This window comes from Rhyacophila brunnea, unplaced genomic scaffold (genome assembly GCF_057557595.1).
Source record: "Rhyacophila brunnea isolate RB1 unplaced genomic scaffold, BYU_Rbru_1.0 scaffold_21, whole genome shotgun sequence".
Classification (NCBI taxonomy): domain Eukaryota; kingdom Metazoa; phylum Arthropoda; class Insecta; order Trichoptera; family Rhyacophilidae; genus Rhyacophila; species Rhyacophila brunnea.
Window position 1 is genome coordinate 17,589,177 of NW_028232871.1, and position 22,922 is coordinate 17,612,098.

A 22,922-nucleotide genomic window follows, 5' to 3' on the forward strand; every position below is an offset into this window, starting at 1 on the left:
TTTATTAATAGGTTATTATTTCTACCTGAAATATTATGCTACTGCCAACTAAATACAGTGCAAAATACAATAATCACAACACACAGATAGCTCTCCACCTTTCATTGTAGGGTCATCACACGTTTGACATTTTTGACATGCTAACAATACGGCGACATGGTCTAACTTTGCGCCGCAGCACGCTCCAGATTTGCATAAGTCTCCATACAAATGGATGACCCCACCTTTATCTCGCGGGATCGCACAAAACGCGAACCCTTCTTTTTGTCTTTTTTTTGTTCGTACAACGTCAGCCCAACAATGCGACCCGAATGAAACTGCATTTTGAATAATTGTATTATATAATGTTGTTATGATCATCTAATCTAATACGTCTGGATATTTTTTTACCTACACTTTGAGTGTCTTTTAAAATGTGACACGTGGCAACTGTTTTCCTTGGGGGATTATTTAAAGGCATAAAAAAAAGTTTGAAGATTATCAATTTAAATATAATATATAATAAATTAAGTATTTTTATTGTATTGCATCTATACCTACGTACTTATAATAATTTTGAAGAATCTGACCCTGATTTCCAAATATTTGCTTTGTAATTAGTGTTTCGCCGATTTCCATTCCAACTAGACTCAAATTATAGTTTTGGGTTTAAATTGTTGTTTTTTAAAGTTGCCTATAAAAAAAATTACTAAAGCAATATTCATAAAACTTTCACAGCTGGTAAACTATATTGATAGTATAAATTTAATTGATCACCATTTCGATATCTCACAAGCTATGTCTACATTTGATCATTTCATTTTATATTTCACTTCAACTTTAGAGCTTGTGCAGGTGACGCATGTCTCGCCGCGATACGTGGCGAGCGCATATGGACGGCTCAATGAGGTCACATGTACCGCGACTGCGCGCGAGAAGTGATACGTGATGATTACATGTATACGGCTCAATGAGGTCAGATGTACCTATAATGCGCGCGAGTTTTTACGCGAGAGTCAAATCGCACCATCTAGGCAAGGCCTTGTAATATGTAAAGCGTATTGCACACCGCGTCAGCTATCTGCACGTAAATAGTTTCCGATTTCTCACGGGAAGCAGTGTTGTCATATTTTTATAATGCTGATTTTATTGTTTACCAATCGAGGACCCGCGTGCCTTCTGAAAGTCGATAATAAAGTTAGGGTATTTTTGCAAGCTAAACCTGAATAATCTGTATACTTTATAGGAAAATGTATATGCCAAGTTGACATAAAACATGTAAATATCATAAGTAAAAGCAATTTATAATATTTGATAGTAGGATAATAATCAACTTATTTCCACGGTTTTTACTAAACTATTGTTATTTTTATCGTATGTGAATATGGAATATTTTAGGGATGCACCGCATCCACATCATCTATAAACCGCACGCCACTGGTAGATGGTAAGAGACGTATTTTCCTGTTTTACCAAGTTGCAAGATTTACATTTAATTTGATAAACTCATCAATAAATTTACTTTAAAAAAATTAAATACCTAGCAATATGCAATTCATAAAGCGTATGAAAGATATTTAATATTTCAAAAAATTTGGTACTTTTTAAACACGCTGTATAAAAGCATGTTTCATTGTCCGTCAATCCTTTCACAGCTTCATGTTAAAAATGAATGGAAACCGTCATAACGGAGTTTTAAATAAAAACCTCCATCCGAGCTCGTATCGCGTGCCATTCCAACTGCCTGCCCATATGGCCAATCTTTTGACCGTCGCGATTGGAGTGGGCGGGATAAACTAGAACTAATTACACCTCTCGCTGACCGTGAATGAGAATGACACTGAATTAGTAGGGGTGGATAAGAGGGTGCATTATTGTACATACATATTTTTTGTGTCGTTTGTGCAATTTTATGAATTGCTTACGGTTACGTTCTAATTAAAACGATATAAAAGTTGTGTTGAACCGATTCCTTTTGTGTGAGGTCACCACTCTAAAAATCCTGTTTTTGTGTCGAACGAATCGATTGTTTGCCATATTATAATTGGACAAAAATGATTAGTATTTGATATTACTAAAAAGTTGGAGTGAGCATATTGTTGTTTGCGATGTTATGTGATTGATTGTCTATTTCAGGGAGGTTTAAATATATATCTCTATCATTATCTATATATTTATATCTCTATCATAATATATCACTATCGCTAATGGTATCGCTCATATTTGCGAAGAGTAGCATAGGTATATAACGATACATAACCTAATTATTAATTTAAAAATACTTTAAGGGGAGGGGGTCTCCAAGCCTGTCAGTGCCATGTACCTTAAGCTGCCACGTTTGCCGACCAATTAACGCATGCGAAAAGTCAAAATCTTTCTTAAATAAATATCAAATCTATAAACGCATCAAACCTATGCGAAATTAAAAAAATATTACCTAGCTCCAAAAATGAACTGCATGAAAATGAAGTTGGGATAATATCTTCCGGATTTCTATTGTTTTATATTAACTAAAGAGTTAGAAAGACGTTCATTGTGTGTTCATTGAGAAAAATCGCACTTAAGCGTTCATTATAGGGAAACCATATGAAGTTCCATTTCTCAGAAGAAGGGTTTCCACCAAACTAAACTGTCACAATCCAAAATAAATCACCTGTTAAGTTTTTTCACCTTGCAAGAAAATTTTTTGCAATACACTCTGCAAGATTGGCGATATATATGATTATTTGGCAAAAATATTACATAATATTATATTATGTTGAAATTTACAATTTTTAAAACATATTTTATATGTTTGGTAGCATATTTTAGATTATTAAAAAAACAACAGTGATTATTCATATCGATTCAAAAACACAAAAAAATACCTCTATCAAATTTCCAACGTCTTTCCCCGTTACCTGCCGGGGGCTAAATCTCCCCCGTCTCCCTTCTCCTTGGAGAGTCCATCACTTTTTAGCACCGCCAGTTTTATTGTGACCCCTCCCAGAGGTAAAAAAGACTCTGTGAGGTTTTTTACTCCTCACTGAGGTACGTAGTAGCTACACCTTTAACAACTTATTTAATATAAAAGTTCGGCCACGTGTGCACCAGGTAGCAACGCAGCCCTCTAGCGGGAAAATAAACGTACCTATTGTTTTCCTGCCGTTCCTTTTTTGAAATAATACTATCAAGGTTTGTTCGATTGTATTAACTTTGTTTTTAAAAGAAATTTTGGTACTGTTCTGTTATGAGGAATACAGCGGAAAACACATTTTTAAAATACCCGATATACTGGATTATTACAAATATGTATTATATATTAAAGATATTAACAAATAATCCAGTATATCGGGTATTTTCAAAATATGTTTTCCGCTATATTCCTAATAACCAAACAGTACCGAAATTTTATAATATATTATCTCAGTGTACCTATTAATATAGGAATATTATTTCAAACCAGACTACCTATTTTAATTTAGTGAAAGATTTTTTTTATATCTGAAGTTTTCAATACTATATATTATTTTCAATATCAAATATAACCACGTCAATAGTAAAATTGTGTTAAGAGCATACATAAGTGAAACGGCAAATAATTTTCAACACTATGTGGAACGAAATTTCGGCCGCGTTGAGGCGCGTTGCCATTCGGAGAGATTTAGTCGACCTGTTCGCACGTCAATTTCTTTTGTAATGGAGTCGGATAAATATATTCTTAAATCGCGTAAATATGACTTAAAAACGTTCCGCATGTACTTGAAAAAGAAAACATGTCAATGAATATACTATTATTATTTCGAATATAATAATAAACATAACATAAAAAGGACGCATGTTGAATTTTTATGACAAATTATATTTCGTTTGGCTCGCGTCATTTGCACCCGCGACCCGCAATCCGCGCATCGCCTAGTCACGATCATTTTAGACCATGCCTCAACTGAGGTATAGCCTTAAAGAGAACATAAATAAATTAGTAATATGATTTATATTGATTAATTATATTTATGATCACCTTTCATTTGGCGGAATTCAAATTACCCAGAAATTAGTGAAAAGTCGTATGAATCATAAAGAAATCGATAGCTCAAAGAATAAGAGTACTCCTTCAGTCAGTGAAAGATCTTAGCTCTAGTACATCTTAATTGTGTAGATATATTGTTCTTTAGACTTTTCAAAATTACGTATTTTTAATAATAATTAATCTAACATTTTACATTGCATATTTTGTATAATGCACTATTATAAACGAATGTGATCATCACAGTAGATCAATCATTATTTAATTTTTGTTTTTTTTTTAACTACCGTTATGAATGGGTGGTATGAACATTGTAAGAGAACCTTATACTTACATTATAATATTAATAATCTTAACAAACTATTTTCGAGTATGAATCATCTCGATTACAAAAAATAATAACAACTAAGCAAGAAAAAAATTATAATGGTTCACGTGCCATGAATGATAAATTAAATTACCAACAGATGTCTCCCAATGTTGTCAAACAAAAGAAAGAACTGAATATTTAATCAGCATTAACCAGCTCTATGCATTGTGATTCAGGTAGCTAATCTGAAAAAATACCCCCATTGAGATGAGCAGACGTCTAAAATTAAATTGTCATGATGTACAGAATTTTCATAATAATATTATGTCATATTATTTAGAAGAAAATTAGTCATATATTCCATAGTGTGATAATATAGAAATGAAATAAATAAACTGCAAAATATATTCAAATAAAGAACATCGTTTCCGGATTGGAGCAGTAGAGATAGCATATCTGTGATTTCCGGGCTCAAATCCATAAACTGTATAAAAATTAGAAATTTCCAATCCAAATTATATTGTGAATGTATGACAACTTTTAGTCACAAAAAGGGCAAGTTCAAATAAACACACGTGACTCGTGTGGTTCGTTTTGCAGTGTTATGGGTAATTAACAAACGCTACAGTTATAGTTTCCACTGTAACTGTAGCGATTTATATGTTTTACAAATTATTGGTAACTTTATAAAATTTCTGTAAGATATCACCTATTCAAAAAAGACCGCTATAAACGGTTTAGTGATCTGTTTTAACGTTAAGCTATAATCATCTATACCCACGGTGGCCGCGCGGCTTAAGCATTTGACTATCACGCCGTCAGGTTAGAATCCTGGGTCTGGCAAGTACACATATTGTTTTTCAATTTGTGTGTGAGTCAGGATATTGACCTAATAGGTTGAGCAAGTGGCTGACATCCATTTCTCGTAAAAAAACAAAATCTGTTAATACAAACCTCTACCCTGTGGAGGCCCATATGATCCTATTAGGATCGGATATGGTCGGAAATAATCATTGCAAGAATTCATAATATTTTTATTTGGGTATAAAAAAAATCTAGGAGTGCTAAAAATGATTGTTTGCGATAAATGGATGTACTGCTAAATTACGTATCACTTAAGTTAATTATCTGTCTTAATCTAAGTAACTTTTTTCAACTTCACTTTTGTATATTTAAATTCCGTCAATGTTTTTTTTTATCTGGGTTACTTTGCGAAAAGTTTTGTAATGTTATGTAATGGATTTTAGCTGCTTTCTTAGCGTATTAGAACCATGCTCTGGATCAAGACACATATTTAAACAACATCTGCCTTTTCCAGTTGACACGTTACCTCTCGACCATAGCGGGTCTTATTAATGACACACGTATTTACGTCTTATTATAAATAATATACGTTGAACAGATTTAGACAAAGGTATACTTTTGTTTCTTATACTTATCGTAAGTCAAACATATTATTCATAACAGGATGGATTTATTTAGAAAAGGGGTGAGTTTTTCTCTATTATTAAAGCGATATCTCTCGTTTCAATTTTTACCACGTGGCTAGCACGGGTCAAAGATTTAATCTTCTGTTATGATAATAAAACAACCGCGATATTATAAAAAGACATGAATATGCCCCAGGTAATTATTGTGATTATCATATTATAAGAAGGATGACAAAGGGGATTTTAGTATAGCGGGACGGTTTTTTCTGATTTATTGTGAACCCCTTTTAAAACACGAGAACTAAAGAACCTTGTCAAGATTTATAAAATATATTCTTAAAAATATATTATTAATAAAGGTATCATTGATCCGTTGTGAAGGGTGGAAGTAGGCTGTTAAGATCCAACATAAACAGTGCACACTAAACTTTGTTTGTCATACGTAATTTTAAAAAAAAACTCACAAACATCAGCAATTTGTACCTTTTATCACTTCAATGAAAACAAATATGACTGACAAAGTTTAATTATTATACTATTTATTTCAGATCTTAACAGCCTACCTCCACCCCTCGCCACCGTTATTGATGAATTTTCGTATTATATTGTGTATTCAGTATTACATATATTATTTATATTGTAAACACATAACTTGAAACAGCCTCAAAAACATACAGATTAAAAAAGTCCTTGAAATGGAACCACTGGGATTCTTACGAATTAAGGAATGTGGAGCCCCAAGGCACTGACTGATTTTAGTGATAAAAAATAAAATAAAAACCATAAATTCCAACCACAAACGTACCTAGTAACAATATCAATGTACCTATATCTTTCTTAGAATCACGTCCTGTAATTAAAAACAATTAATATCGATGATGACATATTATTAGTGGTTTATTTTTTTCTGTTTAGCGACAAGTACGTAACTTTTTTTAAATGACTAAAAACTTGATTAATTAAATTAATTTAATAAAATTTTAACTCCTGAGCACTATCTATTACGCTATAATTATTATATGCAGTTGATAACTTAATTAGCGTGCAGATTCTCCCCAGCAAACATCGTTAAAACTAGTTAGTGTGCTATGCATTAAAGGAATTGATATTGACCAAAACGCTTAAATAATGTCCGAAATTAAAGACTTACCCAAGATAATACATTTTTAGAATAATATGGTCTCAAACATATAGATATTTTTATACATACAGATAAAGAACAGTGATAGCTATTGTTAGACAATGACGCCATTAATAAGATTTAGATTGCCCTCTCGTTTCATTTTCAGTCTCAAATTGTATGCAAAATTGTTAGATGCATACATTCTTTTCTTCATTACTCTCACTGATAAATGCAACAAAAACCTTGAAAAAATGACTACATAATATCATCTACTTAGGATTAAAGCATTTCTACGAGATGGAATGAATTATTACGCATTTTTTTGCATTATATAATAAAGCTTTAACCACTTTTTCCTTGTAAAAAAATGACAGATGTTATCGTTATACTGTGATTGTGCGGGATGGTTGGACTGCGCACAACTTGAAAATTACATCAACCCTTACGGGATTACCAGTGCGTATGCAAATTATAAAGCGTTTCTATACTGTGTCGAGAACCACTTCAATTTAAACTGTTTCGCAAAAACATAATCGATTTTTTAACACTATAAACTTATTCTGTGCCCCAAGTAGGCACCTACTGTGATGGATATTTTTTGACTAAATGATTTTGATTTTTTTTAGAAATTTTAAACTAAGCATTTCTATTCACCTCAACTTCTGTAATAGTCACTATATTATGCTTTGATAAGTATAAAAGTAAAGGTCGACAATTAATAATTTTAGAGTTAAGTATTTGGGAGTTAAACATGAAACTATGTATACGTATGTCATTATATTGCTCTGTCTTTTTTTCATTATAGGAATCATCTAAATTATATTAGAATAATATTGTAAACTTCATTGTTTTAAAATTGAGAGTAAATTCAAATGTTGGTCCAAGAGGTATTCTATAGTTACAGCACTTCTAATTTTATAATAAACACAGTTATGTTCGGTTAATTTTAAATATTATTTTTGTATGAAAGCTCATTTTGAATGAAAGTCTGGGATAGTGTAGTAAAGTAATGAAGCGATAATTAATTACTTATCTATTTATATACAGTGCATCATCATCTCATTTTACATTCAACTATGTAAACTAGTAATTTATAATAACACCAATCACATTCTAATCATTGTTATCGTCATTTTAGAAAATAATGTAATAATAAATCGTCCTCTTTCATTCGTTTAGGATTAAATATTATTATTGTGTATTTATTACACTACCCATTTCCATATATCGTATCAAATATTTTAAATGTAATATTTTATAAAACTCGTGATTTATAATATTGTTTAAATGACAATAAAATTTACAATATCTAGCCCGCATGACCTTTTGAAAGGTTCTATCTAATAAGGGTTAAGTTTATTGAATTTGTTCACAAAAAAAAATATACCACATTAATAATAGACACAAAAGCGGACATTACATCGTATTTAATGATATTGCGTTATTCATAACATAACACATATATCATATTTTTAATTGTTCAAAAATTATAATGTATTAATAATTGTTATAACCATTACAGCAGTAGCAAAATATTCATATAAATATATAGATATTTTTGTCATTTATTATATGACAGTAACGAATTGTACCTACCTGTTAAAGGGATAGTTAGTTAATCGAAAAAAGTGCAATGATAGTTATAAGACAGGATTTGTAGTTTTTGTTATATTCAATATTTTACTGATACAATTTATCGAGTACGAATTATCAATATCGTTATGTGTTTTTTGAGATCGAGCATGCTCTTTTAAGCCAAATTTCCATAAACGGAAATTTTTAGATACTTAAAAATATTTTTTTGACAAGCCGGATGTTCCAATTTCGAATTTGACAGATTTTCAAAACATATTAATATACGTAGTGTTACTGCCATTAGTTTCTAATCGAATTATGCATTGACGACGGTTTTTTTTTAATAATAAAGAACAATTTAAAAGATATCACCCAATAGCAAATTCCCACACCACACTATATTATATCCTCTCATAAGGAGCAGTATCGGGCACTTAGTATTCATTGAATTTATTTATTAGTTTTATGGATAGATACTTATACTAGCATTAGGAATATCTTTGAATAATTAAGGCATGCGGCGCATCTAACGCATTTATGCACCGCACGCCATTAATATATTGTATACAAATCTTTACTCTATCAACTCGGTGATACTGAGTGCTTTAAAACGCATGTGAGATACATATATTCACACCAAATACTAGAAGCATAAAACCGCCGTCTCATCGTGCTGCTTAAGCTGCTACACTAATATTTTTAAACTGCTACAAATTATTCTAAATAATTTGGAATAACCTCACATAAAAATATGAGGGAAATGTGGTTTCAAATATTTGTTGAGCCCACATCCTTCGCAATCCATGCGGTGAGATTTACCTATGCGATTCCTAAGCTTGCTGACAAAAGCTTGCCTAAAGCTTCTTTTGTAACTTTAAATCATGGTATACTTACTAAATTTTGTTTAAATAACGTCACGAATCTTTATCATTTCAGATAGCTTAATCGGCTAAGTTTAATTTCAAATTGGACTATGATGAGCCCAGTTTCAAGTCTCATTAGGATTTTTTTGAATAACTATATCTATAAAGTTATGTCATAAAAATTCAACATGCATCTTTTTAATGTTATGTTTATTATAATATTCGTAATAATTATAGTATATTCATTGTCATGTTTTCTTTTTCAATTACATGCGGAACGTTTTTTAGTCATCTTTACACGATTTAAGAATATATTTCTCCGATGCCATCACAAAACAAATTGACGTGCTCACACCTCGCTGTCAGTTTTCGATTGGCGACGACTGCGAAATATCGTTCCACATGCTGTTGAAAACTATTTACCGTTTCACTTATGTACGCTCTTAACTTAATATTAAAAATAACTATGATTTCTTGTCGTTCTGCAAAACGTTGCATCCAGATTATGTCCGCCTACAGTATGTAATTTGTTTTTTTTTATAAACTTAAAAAAACTCCATTATAGTCAGATTAAAAATAGTCTAATCCTCTCATACAGTATCTCAACAATGCGCTCTCGAATACTCATCCGTGTGGGATAATGTCGACAATTGTCCGATAATTGTCACAAGTCTAGCGTTAACCCTTAGAGGGCAGCTGTGGGGTGCACCGGACCCTGTCCATTGTCCGCGCAACCCCTTCGCTCGGGTCAAATGGGGTGGCTATTTTTTATGCCATCCTCGTAATCTGCGAAGACTCCGCTTTTAAAAAGTTCGCTTTGTGATAACGTAAAAGCTTTTGGCCGTTGGATGCGTGATTTTTAGTATGCTTTGGGGTAGATTTGATACAGCTACCTATTACATTTTTATAGTAAATGTCAATCTTAAACTAAAATTAAAACGTTTAATTGACATAAACTAAACTTTTTAATTCCTGTATTCTTAACTGCATTGTTCTTTTTTCTATGAATGGTAGAAATTATTTGAAAACACATATCGATAACTCAGTGGTTCGATCAGCTATCAATAAATGAAAGATGAATGATTCTTCTAATAGGTCTTTCTCTGACACTTTTACACGTTATGTTTTATTAATGACGGATATTTTATTTGTAAATGTTATATGTTAATATTCAACATTGAATAAATACTAATTAAAACTAAAAAATAACAAAATAACAAAATAATTAGATACTTGTATCTACATATTTTCAATTTTAAAATTTGAGTCTGTGACTCTGTACTGTAGATATATTGACGTATTGTCGGTGTATTTCGGAACGTATAAGCTAGTGGCGGTGAATAATAGAATATAGCACCTGCCTTCTCGAAATTGAGTAATTTTTAGAAGACTGTGCATACAAAAATAAAGATATATATTCAAAATATGATAAATAATAACGCCTTTTCGGTGGTCACATCTGATTCTAGCTTGTTTTCGGAGAATGCACTCTATATTTGCGATGCCTTCTTCAGTCTAATGTAGACATCCTAAAATTCTTGACAATTTCCCTGGTCACCCAACCAAATGAACATGCTCTTCTTTCTTTTCCTCAGATGCTTTTTATACTTCTGCATGACTTATAAAAGATTAGAATATTCAACTGTAAAAACAACCGTATAAAAGACACGCGGTTTGAATATTTCACGCCTTGCAATAAAAATAGCTACAAAAAATAAATGTCCCAGTGTGTTTCCCATGTCCATCGGTTACATCTTTTTTATATTTTTCTCCTCCGGGGCGATAATGGATTTTAACAACACATGTTGACAAGTGTCGCAATATTAGTTTAAAGTGATTTTCTTCGGCCGTAGAGGGTGGTCGGCCGCTACGGCCTACGACAGGGGGCGCAAGACGTCCCGGAGTAAATCGCCGCGAGGGATGAAATCTATATTCAATGCCACTGCCGCTCTTTCCTGTCAATAGACTTAATTTAAAAATGTATTTTTTTAATCGAAAAAACACCTAAGAATGAACACTGGTTAACTAACTTCTCTGTTCATATTATTTTATATGTCAAATGATCCAATAATTTTACAGTCACAATCTTAAAACATTTACTGTTCACTATGTTATTATGACGAGTGATCGTGCGTTCCTAATACATTCATATAAATTATTATTATTTGATTAAAAAAAAACAGTGTATTAGTTGACATAGGGATTTAAAGCCGATATCCTGCGTTCTGGAGGAAAACATTCTATCATACTCTCTACAGACAGTGTATAGTATTTATTGTTACAAATAGAATATTAATATTTCAGTAAGATGTGAATTTTTTAAATTGGCTGCTTTTCAATAAGAAGTAACACTTTTATACACATTATTCGTTAATACGGTACTTCAGTGAAACGGCAAATAATTTTCGACTATAGGTGCGACGAAATTTTAGACTCGCTGGCAATTGAAGAGCGAACGTCAAGCTGCGAACACGTCAATTTATTCCGTGATGGCGACGGGGGTATTAATTCTTAAATCGTGTAAAGATGACTAAAAAACGTTACCCATTTACTTGAAAAAGAAATCATGTCAATTAATATATTATTATTGTTACTAATAGAACAATAAACAGAACATTAAATGGACGCATATTGGATTTATTTTACAAATTATATTTCGTTCGTCACGCGTCATTTGCACAATCCGCGCATCGCCTAGCCACGATCTTTTTAGACCGTGTCTCAACTGAGGTATAGCTTTAAGATACGTTAAGACTGCAATAGAAATTAAACCAATATTATTATTAATTTTACTAAGCTAGTTGTACTTTATTTACATAATTTGGGTTAACAGATTGACTTTTGCACGTATGTGTTTCATGGTTTGTAGTCAGGCTTAGAACCATCCTTGGAAAATTACACTTAAAAATGTCAGAGTAAATTATGTGTTTGTGTAAGGTTTTGAAACTTTCTAATGAAGCGAGTGCCTTCTGCACTTCGAAGAAACTGTCAATAATATGTTTAAAAATAAATTATATTATTATATCAATGATGTACTGATGGCAACCTTTAATATGTGTGGGGCATTTTCTTTAAACTGTGGGGTGTGACCGTAAAAATCGTAAAAACGTCACATGAGGGAAGCAAGGGAGCCAATATTTGCCACGGATATTTACATAATTAGGTGGAGTCACTTTTTAACATAAAAATACTAAAATAAAACCAATGTGCCTTGAATTATTGGAAAAATAAAACGACACGATGGGGTGAATAAATTTTAAATATTTAAAAAAAGGAATCTAGCAGTTTTATATATTATGCAAACATAAATATTTGGTTTGCTTACAAACTCTCCATTGTTCACAGTAATTACCTATATCCTATGCCATTTTTGGTATATCAGTAATACCTTGCTATCCAGTGATTATTCTCCATAAAATAGATGAGATGGTCGCTTATTCAGAAAATACCAAGATCTTACAGATACGCATTTTCACAAAGATCAGTGTAAAAAGCCATCCAAAGCATATAAAACCCTAGTGATATAACTATTATTGTATTTCAAAATTACTGCTTAATAAATCTGTTAGAGGCCCGGGCATTCACGTACATAATACTGACACTGTAGGTACTCAATACTCATTATATTATGTCTTCTTAAATCCGTTTTCTAATTCTGTCAAAATGAATATCATCTCTATAAATTTAAATCAAAAGTAGGTACTTACTAACTTATTTTTTTTGTATCACGTATTTTCATTTTTTAAATATTTAATTATTTTTATTATATAGAAAAAATATACACCAGATATAAGTAATGTTTCTTTTAATTTACTATTAAAATTTAATATATTAAGTAGATATGCATTTCATTCGTAATATATATTTTTTGTAATTTAAACGAAGATAATTACATTTCTAAATAATAAATTGAATTCATAGATGGCGTCCTCATTTTTTTTATTCCAATTACAATATTTTTTTAATTATTTATTTTTTATTGACCATTTCGCTGTTTAATTAATACTCTAAACGTCTTATACTAAATTTTAAGTTTAATAATATAAAAAAATACAATCCAATCGATTCGAATTAAAAATAATATAATATTTTAAAAGATATTTTTGTAAAACATATAGATGAAATGCCTACTCTGATTTCAATCCTCAATTTTAATATGATGGCGATTTCAACTTTAGAATGCTTTGCTATTCTACAAACGTACGAAAGCCACCCTATACGATGCTACGAAAGGCTTCGGGGGGTAGTGGGAAAGTGGAAACTATACTTTGCTAGGGGAGACAACTTTATACTTTGCCAATTCTGTGTATCATATTTATTAAATTAGTCTGTGGACAGCGAGTTTCTACTATTGTTCAACTGTATAACAAAAGATGTTAGTGGATAGCTTACTTTATCTACGAATAAATACAATTAAAGTAGGTAATTGACTGTGTTTTTTAGATAATTATTTTTATCAGCGCTTAAATATTTAAATTAAATTAATTAATTAAATTAAATTAATTTAATTAATTAATTAAATTAATTAAAAAATTAATTTAAAAAAAAATTTTTTTTTTCAAATTTTTGTCTGTTTCAGTTTGTTCCGTTATAACTCAAAAACTACTTAACCAATATTGATGAAATTTTCACAGCTAATAGAATACACTATTTCTAATTCATTTAGTATAGTTTAATTTCGATAGTTTAAAAATATTCGAAGTAAAATAATAAAATAACGCTCTTGCAATAATTTATTACGAGTAAGCAATGAGGTAGTAGTAGCGATGGAACGGTGAGGTGATGTGCGCATTTATAGGAACAGCATTGATGGAATTAATATAGTGAAATAATCGAGCGCTTAGTTGAGTGCGATACCTACTAACGTACGTGTCTAAACGCATTGACCAAATATTCAAAGAAATAGGTAGGCATTAAAAAAATAAGACGAAAAAGAAAGAAAAAATGGTTGATTTAAAAAAATGGTAAATTTTATATTTTCATTGTAATTTTTAATTGATCAAAAAATTATTTGTAAAATAATAAGAGATGGAGAAATTAATTAATATGTAGGTATATCTGTCTACGTTTTATTTCTATATTTAACGCGGGCATAGCGCGAGTGATCGTTAGTAGGTACCTAATATAATTGCCTACTATTATGTTGGTACATATTATTTATTTCATTTATGATTCGACGGTATGCGATGTAACAAACTTTAATAAAAAAAAACTTTAAATGGGAATAGGCTGGACACATAAATTTCAGAAGCGTTTATTGTTGAACAAATCTAGTCATCCAGTAGTAACCAGAGGTAGAAAATATTAGACAGAATCGACGATCAATGTATCAACGTATTTAATGTCCACAGTAACCACATAAATATATATAAAATTGGTTAAATTACCTTTATTGTAATAATTGTCAATTTGAAAATTTTAATTATTAATTAATATATATCATTATTGTCCTATTCTGCAAATTCATCTACAGCTATATCGCCTAATGTTTAGGTACTGCAAAAATACACTATTATGGTAATATGTTAATTAATAAAGTCTGCATATATTTTAATAAGCAAGATCTTTTAAGAGTTTTGTCCTTGACCTATTCTACAGAACGTGTCCACGTTAGTGTTATGATTTTGTTTGAGCGGATATATTCTGAATATTATATTATTCAACTACCTGTGATAGAATTGAAGTTTAAATTGTATATATATAGGTATATAATGGTACTAATACACTGTTGTACTTATATTAAAATATGTCATTAAGTAAAATGACAATACCTTCAAAACAACTAATAAAACAATTCCAAGCTCGCCTCGAGATAAGCAATCCTCCCTGGATGCTGTTCAGCGAGGCGTACCGAGTCCCCCCTTTTTGTCACCTGCCGTTATTATAATTCTTTTGTTCGCACCTAAATCCGTCCCTGTCCAGCGGCGGATGTCTCCAGCTCTTCCTGTTTGAAGATCTGTAGCCGGAGCTGTGCCTCCCATCGAGTTGCCAACTGTTTCTGTCGTCAAGGTTTTTTTTTGCCCGGCAGGATATGACACAGTTCAGCATCGCGAAGTCACTGCGAAAAATTCATTTCTCAGTTATTATTTTGGTCGCTTTTTCGCTTTGCGTCATAAAAACCACTTGCAGATTTATATTAACAATAATAGAATACGTTATTATGCAGTTAGCATCTGAACAAAATATTAACATTCTTCCTTACATTATTGTAAAATATGTTTTGGCTACTAATTATATTATATTGATATTTTAAAAATCATACATACTCAAACATTAATATAATATATATTTTAATAAGAATATTTTAGCGTTGTTTCAAGTTATGTATATAATATAATCAAAATAAATACGCAGGGGCAGCTCTACCTTAAGGGTTCATAGGGACCATCCCCACATCGTTATCATGTGGAGAATGCGTAAAAAACATCCGATATTTTTATCATTGTCATAATATACCTACTTATTTAAATGAATTATTTAACTTATTTCATCTATCTAAACCTGTCGCAATTTTAGAGAGATATTTATTATTATTATACAAATAAATAAAGCAATAATTGTATATTATGTAATAACGTCATAATGATTACGCGGTATTAAAATAACTTATTAAAAATTAAATACGCCCTATTTCGCGGTGACACCTATGTACAAAAGAAAGCTATGGCGTCTATGTTTTGCTGATCGGGGTCATTCAGTCCCATCCCGTTGCTGCGGTACTATCGCTTTCTACAAAGTATGTGAAAGCATTAGCGTTGTTATACGAATACTAGAGACCGAATAGAATGACCCCATAGGTGAGTAAAAACGCCCGTTGTATGTTGTTGTTCAAAACTGATGATGGTAAATCTATTTCCTCATTAATAAAATCATATTATTTTAAGTAACTTCGTACATAATGTGCCTATAATAATATGAGAGTGTAGGTAGGTACATACCTGTACCAGTTGTACCTATATTTGATAATTAATGACTAAACCCCACCACCTAGAAAGTCGTCGAGCCGCCACTGTATATACGTATTACATAATTAAATAGTACCTTATCAATTCTAATACTATTATATAGTTATAATATCGCTAATTTACACAGAGCACTAATTTTGTTGAATTTAATAATATAATCAATATTAAACGATTGTAAAATGAACTATGTTATTTTATCGTACGTAAATTCTAGTTTTATACGTCGTGAAGAATACTACATTTTTAAATCTTGTCTACGTGTGTTCAATCTTAAATTAAAACACGAATTAGGTGCCTGATTATAATTTTATAAAATAGCAAACATTACATGAAACTATTATACATAGGTATCTATTAAATATCCTTCAACTTTTTTAACAAGATACGTTAATTGAATAGAGTAATGACATTGGAATTTAATTAAGAATATTTTTTTCGCGTTGTATGAGCAATTCTAACCGGTTACATGTAAATTTTACATAAAATATTGGCACAGTTCGCCGTGAGCTTTCGTATCTGAAAGAGATGAACGTATACTATACGGTCTCCAATTTTATTAGATTCAATATGAACATTAATTCAATTTTCATAGCTGATTTTGGCAAAATTCATGAATTCAAGAATGAAAATCTAACCTAATAATTCAGTATATCGGCTATTTTCAAAATTTGTTTGCTGCTGGATTCTTGTTAACTGTAAACCAAATAGATCCGTGTTTTATTTAGACACGAATTTTATGTCAGTACTATACGACCCAAAGAGGTTCGACGGTCTTTAATAGACGATCATATATTTCAGATACAACATTTCACGGTGAAGTGTGATACGGCGAACTGCATATACGTATATCTAAACAATCTGAATTTCATTCTTTCATTTTTTCTCAATGAGATGTACCTAAACACAACACATTACCAATTTAGTAAGAATTTAACAGACTAACCTTTTTATATTTTAATAAAACATAGACACCGTTTTGTACTTCCCAATGCTCTTAAGTAGAATCTTACTTCTCTTGCAAAAAAGTAGAAATGGTCATTGATCTAGTGACAATTAGTTCCGGCGGACTTGGTTCGAAGCTGCGCTGCGTCCCGAACAATGGACGGCAATCAGCGCCAAGCCAGTTCCTCCTCACGGTTGTTAAAGATCAACTATCTATCTAGCAGAGCCTTATACGAACATACAACCTTAAAAGCTCGTGACGCGCGATGATTTACTCACCCCGCGTAGCGATTTATCGTAACTGTGCTTTGACCGAGATACAATTGGATAAATTCGATGCGATAAATATACGACTTTGTTGTTGGTAATTAGGAATCGTAAATTTAACTATCATTGGCTGTTTCTTATTTTGTTTTACAAAACAATTACTGTGATATTTAATGTTGGCGATTGTATTATGTATAATATGTTGAGTTACTATTATATTACCTAAATACCGATTGCCTACGAATTTTTCAGTGTAAAATACGGAAAGAAAAAGGTAGACAGATTTAGAAACACCTATTCGAAAAAACCTTGAAATAAATATGGGTGCCAAGCGGGACTCAAACACGCATCCATTGTATTCCAGCCACCTCTCGTACCATACTTAATTAGGACAACATTAACTAAACACTACGGAATGATAATATTTAATAAAGTATTTGTTAATTTTGATACACAATGAAGAAAGAGACTAATTCGTTATTTTGATTGTTCGACTTATATGCGCGCTCTTCTCGACCAGCGCCTTTTGTCATATTGGTACAAATTATTGACACAGAATTAAAATTGTTATATTTCCTGAGGTGGACGCTTCTTGACCGGCGCTTCATCTCATATTGTTGCAAGTGGGTTATTTTTGAGCTTTTTTTTCAGAGATGAAAATTTACTAAACCAATATTTTTTTTGAAAGGTATTGGGATTGAGACCCATGATTGGAGCACTAGAAGAAGATAAAAAAAATGTAATCTAGTTAATTTGGTAGAAACAATATGGTATATATAGTTCTGACAATAGCTGTGCAAGTTTCATCAATAATGATTCAGTATATTTTAAGTTGTAACCGAACAAACAGATAAACAGACATACATTTGGACAGGCAATAATTTATAGATTTCGATATTGTAAATATTTCATTAAATAGTAGAAAAATTAGAATTTTAAAATTCTATTTAAAGATAAACAATAATATTAATTTATTCACAAAAAAAAATCCTACAAAAAAACAAATCCACAGACGTTCGAGAAGAGTATCATAGTTTTTTACGCTCACAAAAATCGTTATCATCCCATAGCATATACGTACCTAGTGACTTTTCACATATCCTTATATTTTCTTTTATCCTCTCAAGTGTTTTCCGGCGTCCATTCTGACTTCCGGTGCTCGGCCGTCGCGGCGACCGCCGACCGCCCGCCGCTTTACTATTAGCCTTATAGCTCAGCGCACTGTGAATGTTAAATAGCCTCCCCCGCCCTCTCAAAGGCTTTAGGGGTGGATGAATAATGGCGTCTTCGTGTGGGCAGCGGTGGACATCAGCGAACACTCTATGCGGACATGTCCAATTGTGTGGTTTTAGATGAGTTTTTATCCCGCAGGAAAACCAGAGCTGCCAAATTCTTGTCGATCGATATTTGTTAAAACGTTAAATTTTAATACAATACTTAACAGTTAGGCATGACGTATTAGGAATACAACTTTGAGTATTTTAACTGCACAATAATACAAATAGTTTATTTACTATTTACACTAATTTTATATTAATAAACAATAACAATTGGTTGTTCGGAGAACAAAGCGAATTTATACCTGGTATAAATTACAAGATATTAAAATTAGATTTAATTATGAACGGTATTTGCGTTCAAATATATCAACATTTATTTTGAAAACACATAGTTTAATTAATTATTACATTCGCTGCAATTTATTTCACAGTGCAGATTCGCTTGTAGCAAGATTCACATTTATGTTCTGACAAAACGTTACAATTTTATTATAATTGAATTACCTAACCGAAATTAATTTTCATGAACATTTACGTAAAATTGTAAATAATATGAGAGCGTAGTTAGGTTAGGTTAGCCTATATCAATACTAATTTTATTTTATTGTTTATTTAGGACTTATAATAGGAAGATTAATAACTTTTGTATAATTAACATTTAAGTTACAAAATATTCTGGAAAGATAAATAAATCGTTAGAAAAGATTCCTTCATAGAAATCCAAATAATTTGGCTTGTACTGATTTTGTTTTTTTCCTTGTTGTTTCAGAACCCAGTAACTACGTGTGCTCAACATGTAAAACCCGTGTCCACTCAGCTTGGCGCCTCCTACAACACGTTCAACACTCTCATGGAGTGAAGATTTACGTGGAATCTCCTGGAACCAGCGGCAACCATAAAGGAAACCACAGCTCGAGCAGCTCCTGCTCGACCAGTTCCTGTTCTTCTGGAAGCGCCCCTCTCCCTCAATCTCTTCGCCATCACCCGCTGCTTCCACCCCCGCCACCAGATCTACACAGTCCATTCGGAGTAGGTGGACTACTCAGAATGCCTCTTGGAGCCAATCTACCACCACTTAACCACCCTCAAGGTCCACCGAATTCTTTATTCGCAAGACCTTCTCATCACGATCATCGCTATCGAATGGAACAGTTGGTTTCTGAACAGTTCCGGCACCACGGGATGAATATCGCAGCTGCAGCGGCGGCAGTGGCTGCTGGATCGTTAGCACCTCATGGCCCTTTTCCACCACCTTCGGACAGACCACCCGCACCCACGGTCCCTCCGAGAGATCGGTCTCTTCCTCCGCCCACTCAGCCTCTATCACTAGAACCACAGCTGGATTTTTACTCGCAGCGCTTGCGGCAACTGGCAGGTACAACCAGCCCGGGGGCGGCCACAGGCAATTCAAGCTCACCTAGCCCCCGGAAGCATTCTCCACCGTTCGCTTCCCCGTCACCGTCGCACCTGACGCCTACACCGCTGACGAACAATAACAACAATAGCAATCACAGCAGACCTCAGAGCCTTACTCCACCTGAAAAGCGATCTGAACTCTCGGCAGCCCCTTCCAATGCTCCGGCTATTACAACCACCCCGCGATCAGCTTCCACGCCACCTTCTAAGCAGGCACTCAGCTTAACGGGTGCTTCAGTAGACGCAGTTCACACTTGTGAATACTGTGGCAAGAAGTTCAGATTCCAAAGCAATCTGATTGTTCATCGAAGAGCGCATACAGGGGAAAAACCCTATAAATGCACAGTGTGTGATCATGCTTGCGCTCAAAGCTCAAAGCTGAAACGCCACATGAAAATACACAGGACCCCTGAAGATCGCACAAGCAATGCCGGTTCAGTCGAGACTCTCGATGGAGAGGATTCAAATGAAGAATTAGAAGAAGAAGAGCTAGATGAAGAAGAGGACGAAGATGATTACCAAGAAGATGAAGCCGAGGATTTGAGCGTACCTTCTACTGGTATTCCTCCTAAACTTCCAAAGGTTTCAAATCATCTCGTGCAGCCACCCGTATCAGCGGCTGCAGCTTCTCTAGTTGGTGAATTAATGGATAAATTTGGTCTATCCAATATTGCTCAATACAGCGAAGCATACAAGCAAGCGCTGCAAGAATCTGGTAATGCTCTAAAATGGCAACTGGCAAATAAGGATCGTGATAACAACAATGGACTGGGTGCTGTGCTTCCGCCTGGATCACAGGAGAAAATGAATGGTCTCCCTCCATCTACAGCTCTCAGACTAAAAGAAGAGTTTGCAAAAAACATGCTTGGGCAGCCGGTCCCGGGCGGGCCGCCGCACCCGCTCTTCAACCCCTTCGAGAATCCGTTCGAGGCCAGCAAGAGGATGAAGCTGGAGATGGAGAGGGGCGAGGGCTGGTGGCTGCCTAATCTGCACGGTCAGCGGCCAAGCGACAACATCTTCGACAGTCTCAAACCGAGCCCCAACAGCCTGCTCCAGAACCCGCTGCTCAAGTCTAAAGACAACAGGCGAAATGACACTTGTGAGTTTTGCGGAAAAGTGTTCAAAAACTGCTCAAATTTAACAGTTCATAGGAGATCGCACACTGGTGAAAAACCGTACAAGTGTGAGTTATGTTCGTATGCGTGTGCTCAGAGCTCCAAGTTGACCAGGCACATGAAGACTCACGGAAGATTGGGGAAGGATGTATACAGGTGCCGGTTCTGCGAGATGCCTTTCTCCGTACCTTCGACGTTAGAGAAGCACATGCGAAAGTGCGTGGTGAATCAGAGCAAAGGGGGAACTCCTCTGGGCATCATTTCCGATGACTCCAACGCCTGCAAGGAGGAGGCTACGTGACTCTTTCCGTGGGGCGGGTTCCGCCTACCGCCGCCCGCTCCGCCCAGTCAGATATTTTAAGTGAAATAAAAACACGTCAATCGTATAACCGTTATAACGATCAACCAAATACGGGCCAGTTTAATTAATCTAAGCATATAAAAAATGTTGTAACCAATGTTCCATCCAAACTACGCGAATCACGATATTGACTTCCCCACGCATTTCTCCTTAGTCAGTAAAATAATAATTTTTTTTCTCCATATCCTACTCTGAGGCGGATAATATGGTTTCTATTCACCAGAAACAGATATCGAAATAATATAATTTCCTCGAATATATTTCTACTTATATGTTATTTAACCTTCACCTTCGGCACTATACCCAATTTAAGTCTTAGCTGCCTCTAAGATAAGTTTTTTTCTACTCCCATATGCTGCAATCTTACTCCACTATCAGGAAATCTACGTCTATTTACACTACCTAATCAACGTACCTACTATAGTTTCCCCGATTCTCCTTTTTCCCTCTGGTTTTTTTTGGGTTAATTTCTTGGGTATTTTCTATATTACAAACACAGTCTACTCACGTTTGCCTGTAAGACAACAAAGTAATTGTTATAAAATGGGTCGTTCTTAATAGTAGCTTTCCTCGTCTCATGCCACTTTCACTGCATACGGCTTCGAAGACTTATTTTCAAAGCTATTCAACTTAATCACATATTTTTCCAAGCATTCCTATCCATAAGCCAAAATTGGGCCAAATGAAGATTCTGTAGAGCTTTATTGCGTTTTCTTTAAGATAACTTTTGATCTGAATTGTCTTTGTAAATCGTAATAGAATTTACGTGCCAGTGTCATTCTTCTACAAACTTATTCACTTACTAACTATACATTTTATTTTCAAAAGAACATGCAATTGAAGAGTTCAATGCGAAGCTTGAATCAATGGTTATAACTACTGATTTTGGAAGGAACATTGGCTACACCTATGTGAAAATATGCACCATCATCTTGATATCTAGTCTAAGGCGCGCAGATACTTTGAGTCGAAAATTATTTGGATTCCTAATAAAATTGTTGTGATTTGTACAATTTTCAAAGTGGGCATTATTTACCATAAATAATAATAATGTTATTATAATAATTTATTATTACAATATAATGTTTTTTGCATTACATTACAAAGTCTTTAACAGAGGCCAAACGTACTTAAATTTCGCAAGCAATTCTGTACCTCAGAGGTAAAAAGTCGATGTCCAATTTTTTTATCTGTCAAAAATGTGTTATGTATCTATTTTAAGAATAAATCTTTCAATACTTTATTACTTACGCATAAGTCTAGACAATTTATCTAAAATAACATCTACTA

General features: G+C 33.2%; 1 protein-coding gene across 2 annotated transcripts in view; it reads left to right on the forward strand.

Annotated features, from left to right (window-relative positions):
• Positions 1 to 21,720, forward strand: part of Cph (BCL11 transcription factor chronophage) — a 118,192-nt gene extending 96,472 nt beyond the window's left edge. For both annotated transcript variants that reach the window (XM_085948976.1, XM_085948977.1), the window contains one exon: positions 19,510 to 21,720. In XM_085948976.1, the coding sequence (XP_085805102.1) occupies positions 19,510 to 21,572 (2,063 nt within the window). In that variant the 3' untranslated portion in view covers positions 21,573 to 21,720. The remainder of the gene's footprint in view (positions 1 to 19,509) is intronic.
• Positions 21,721 to 22,922: the final 1,202 nt, after the last annotated feature.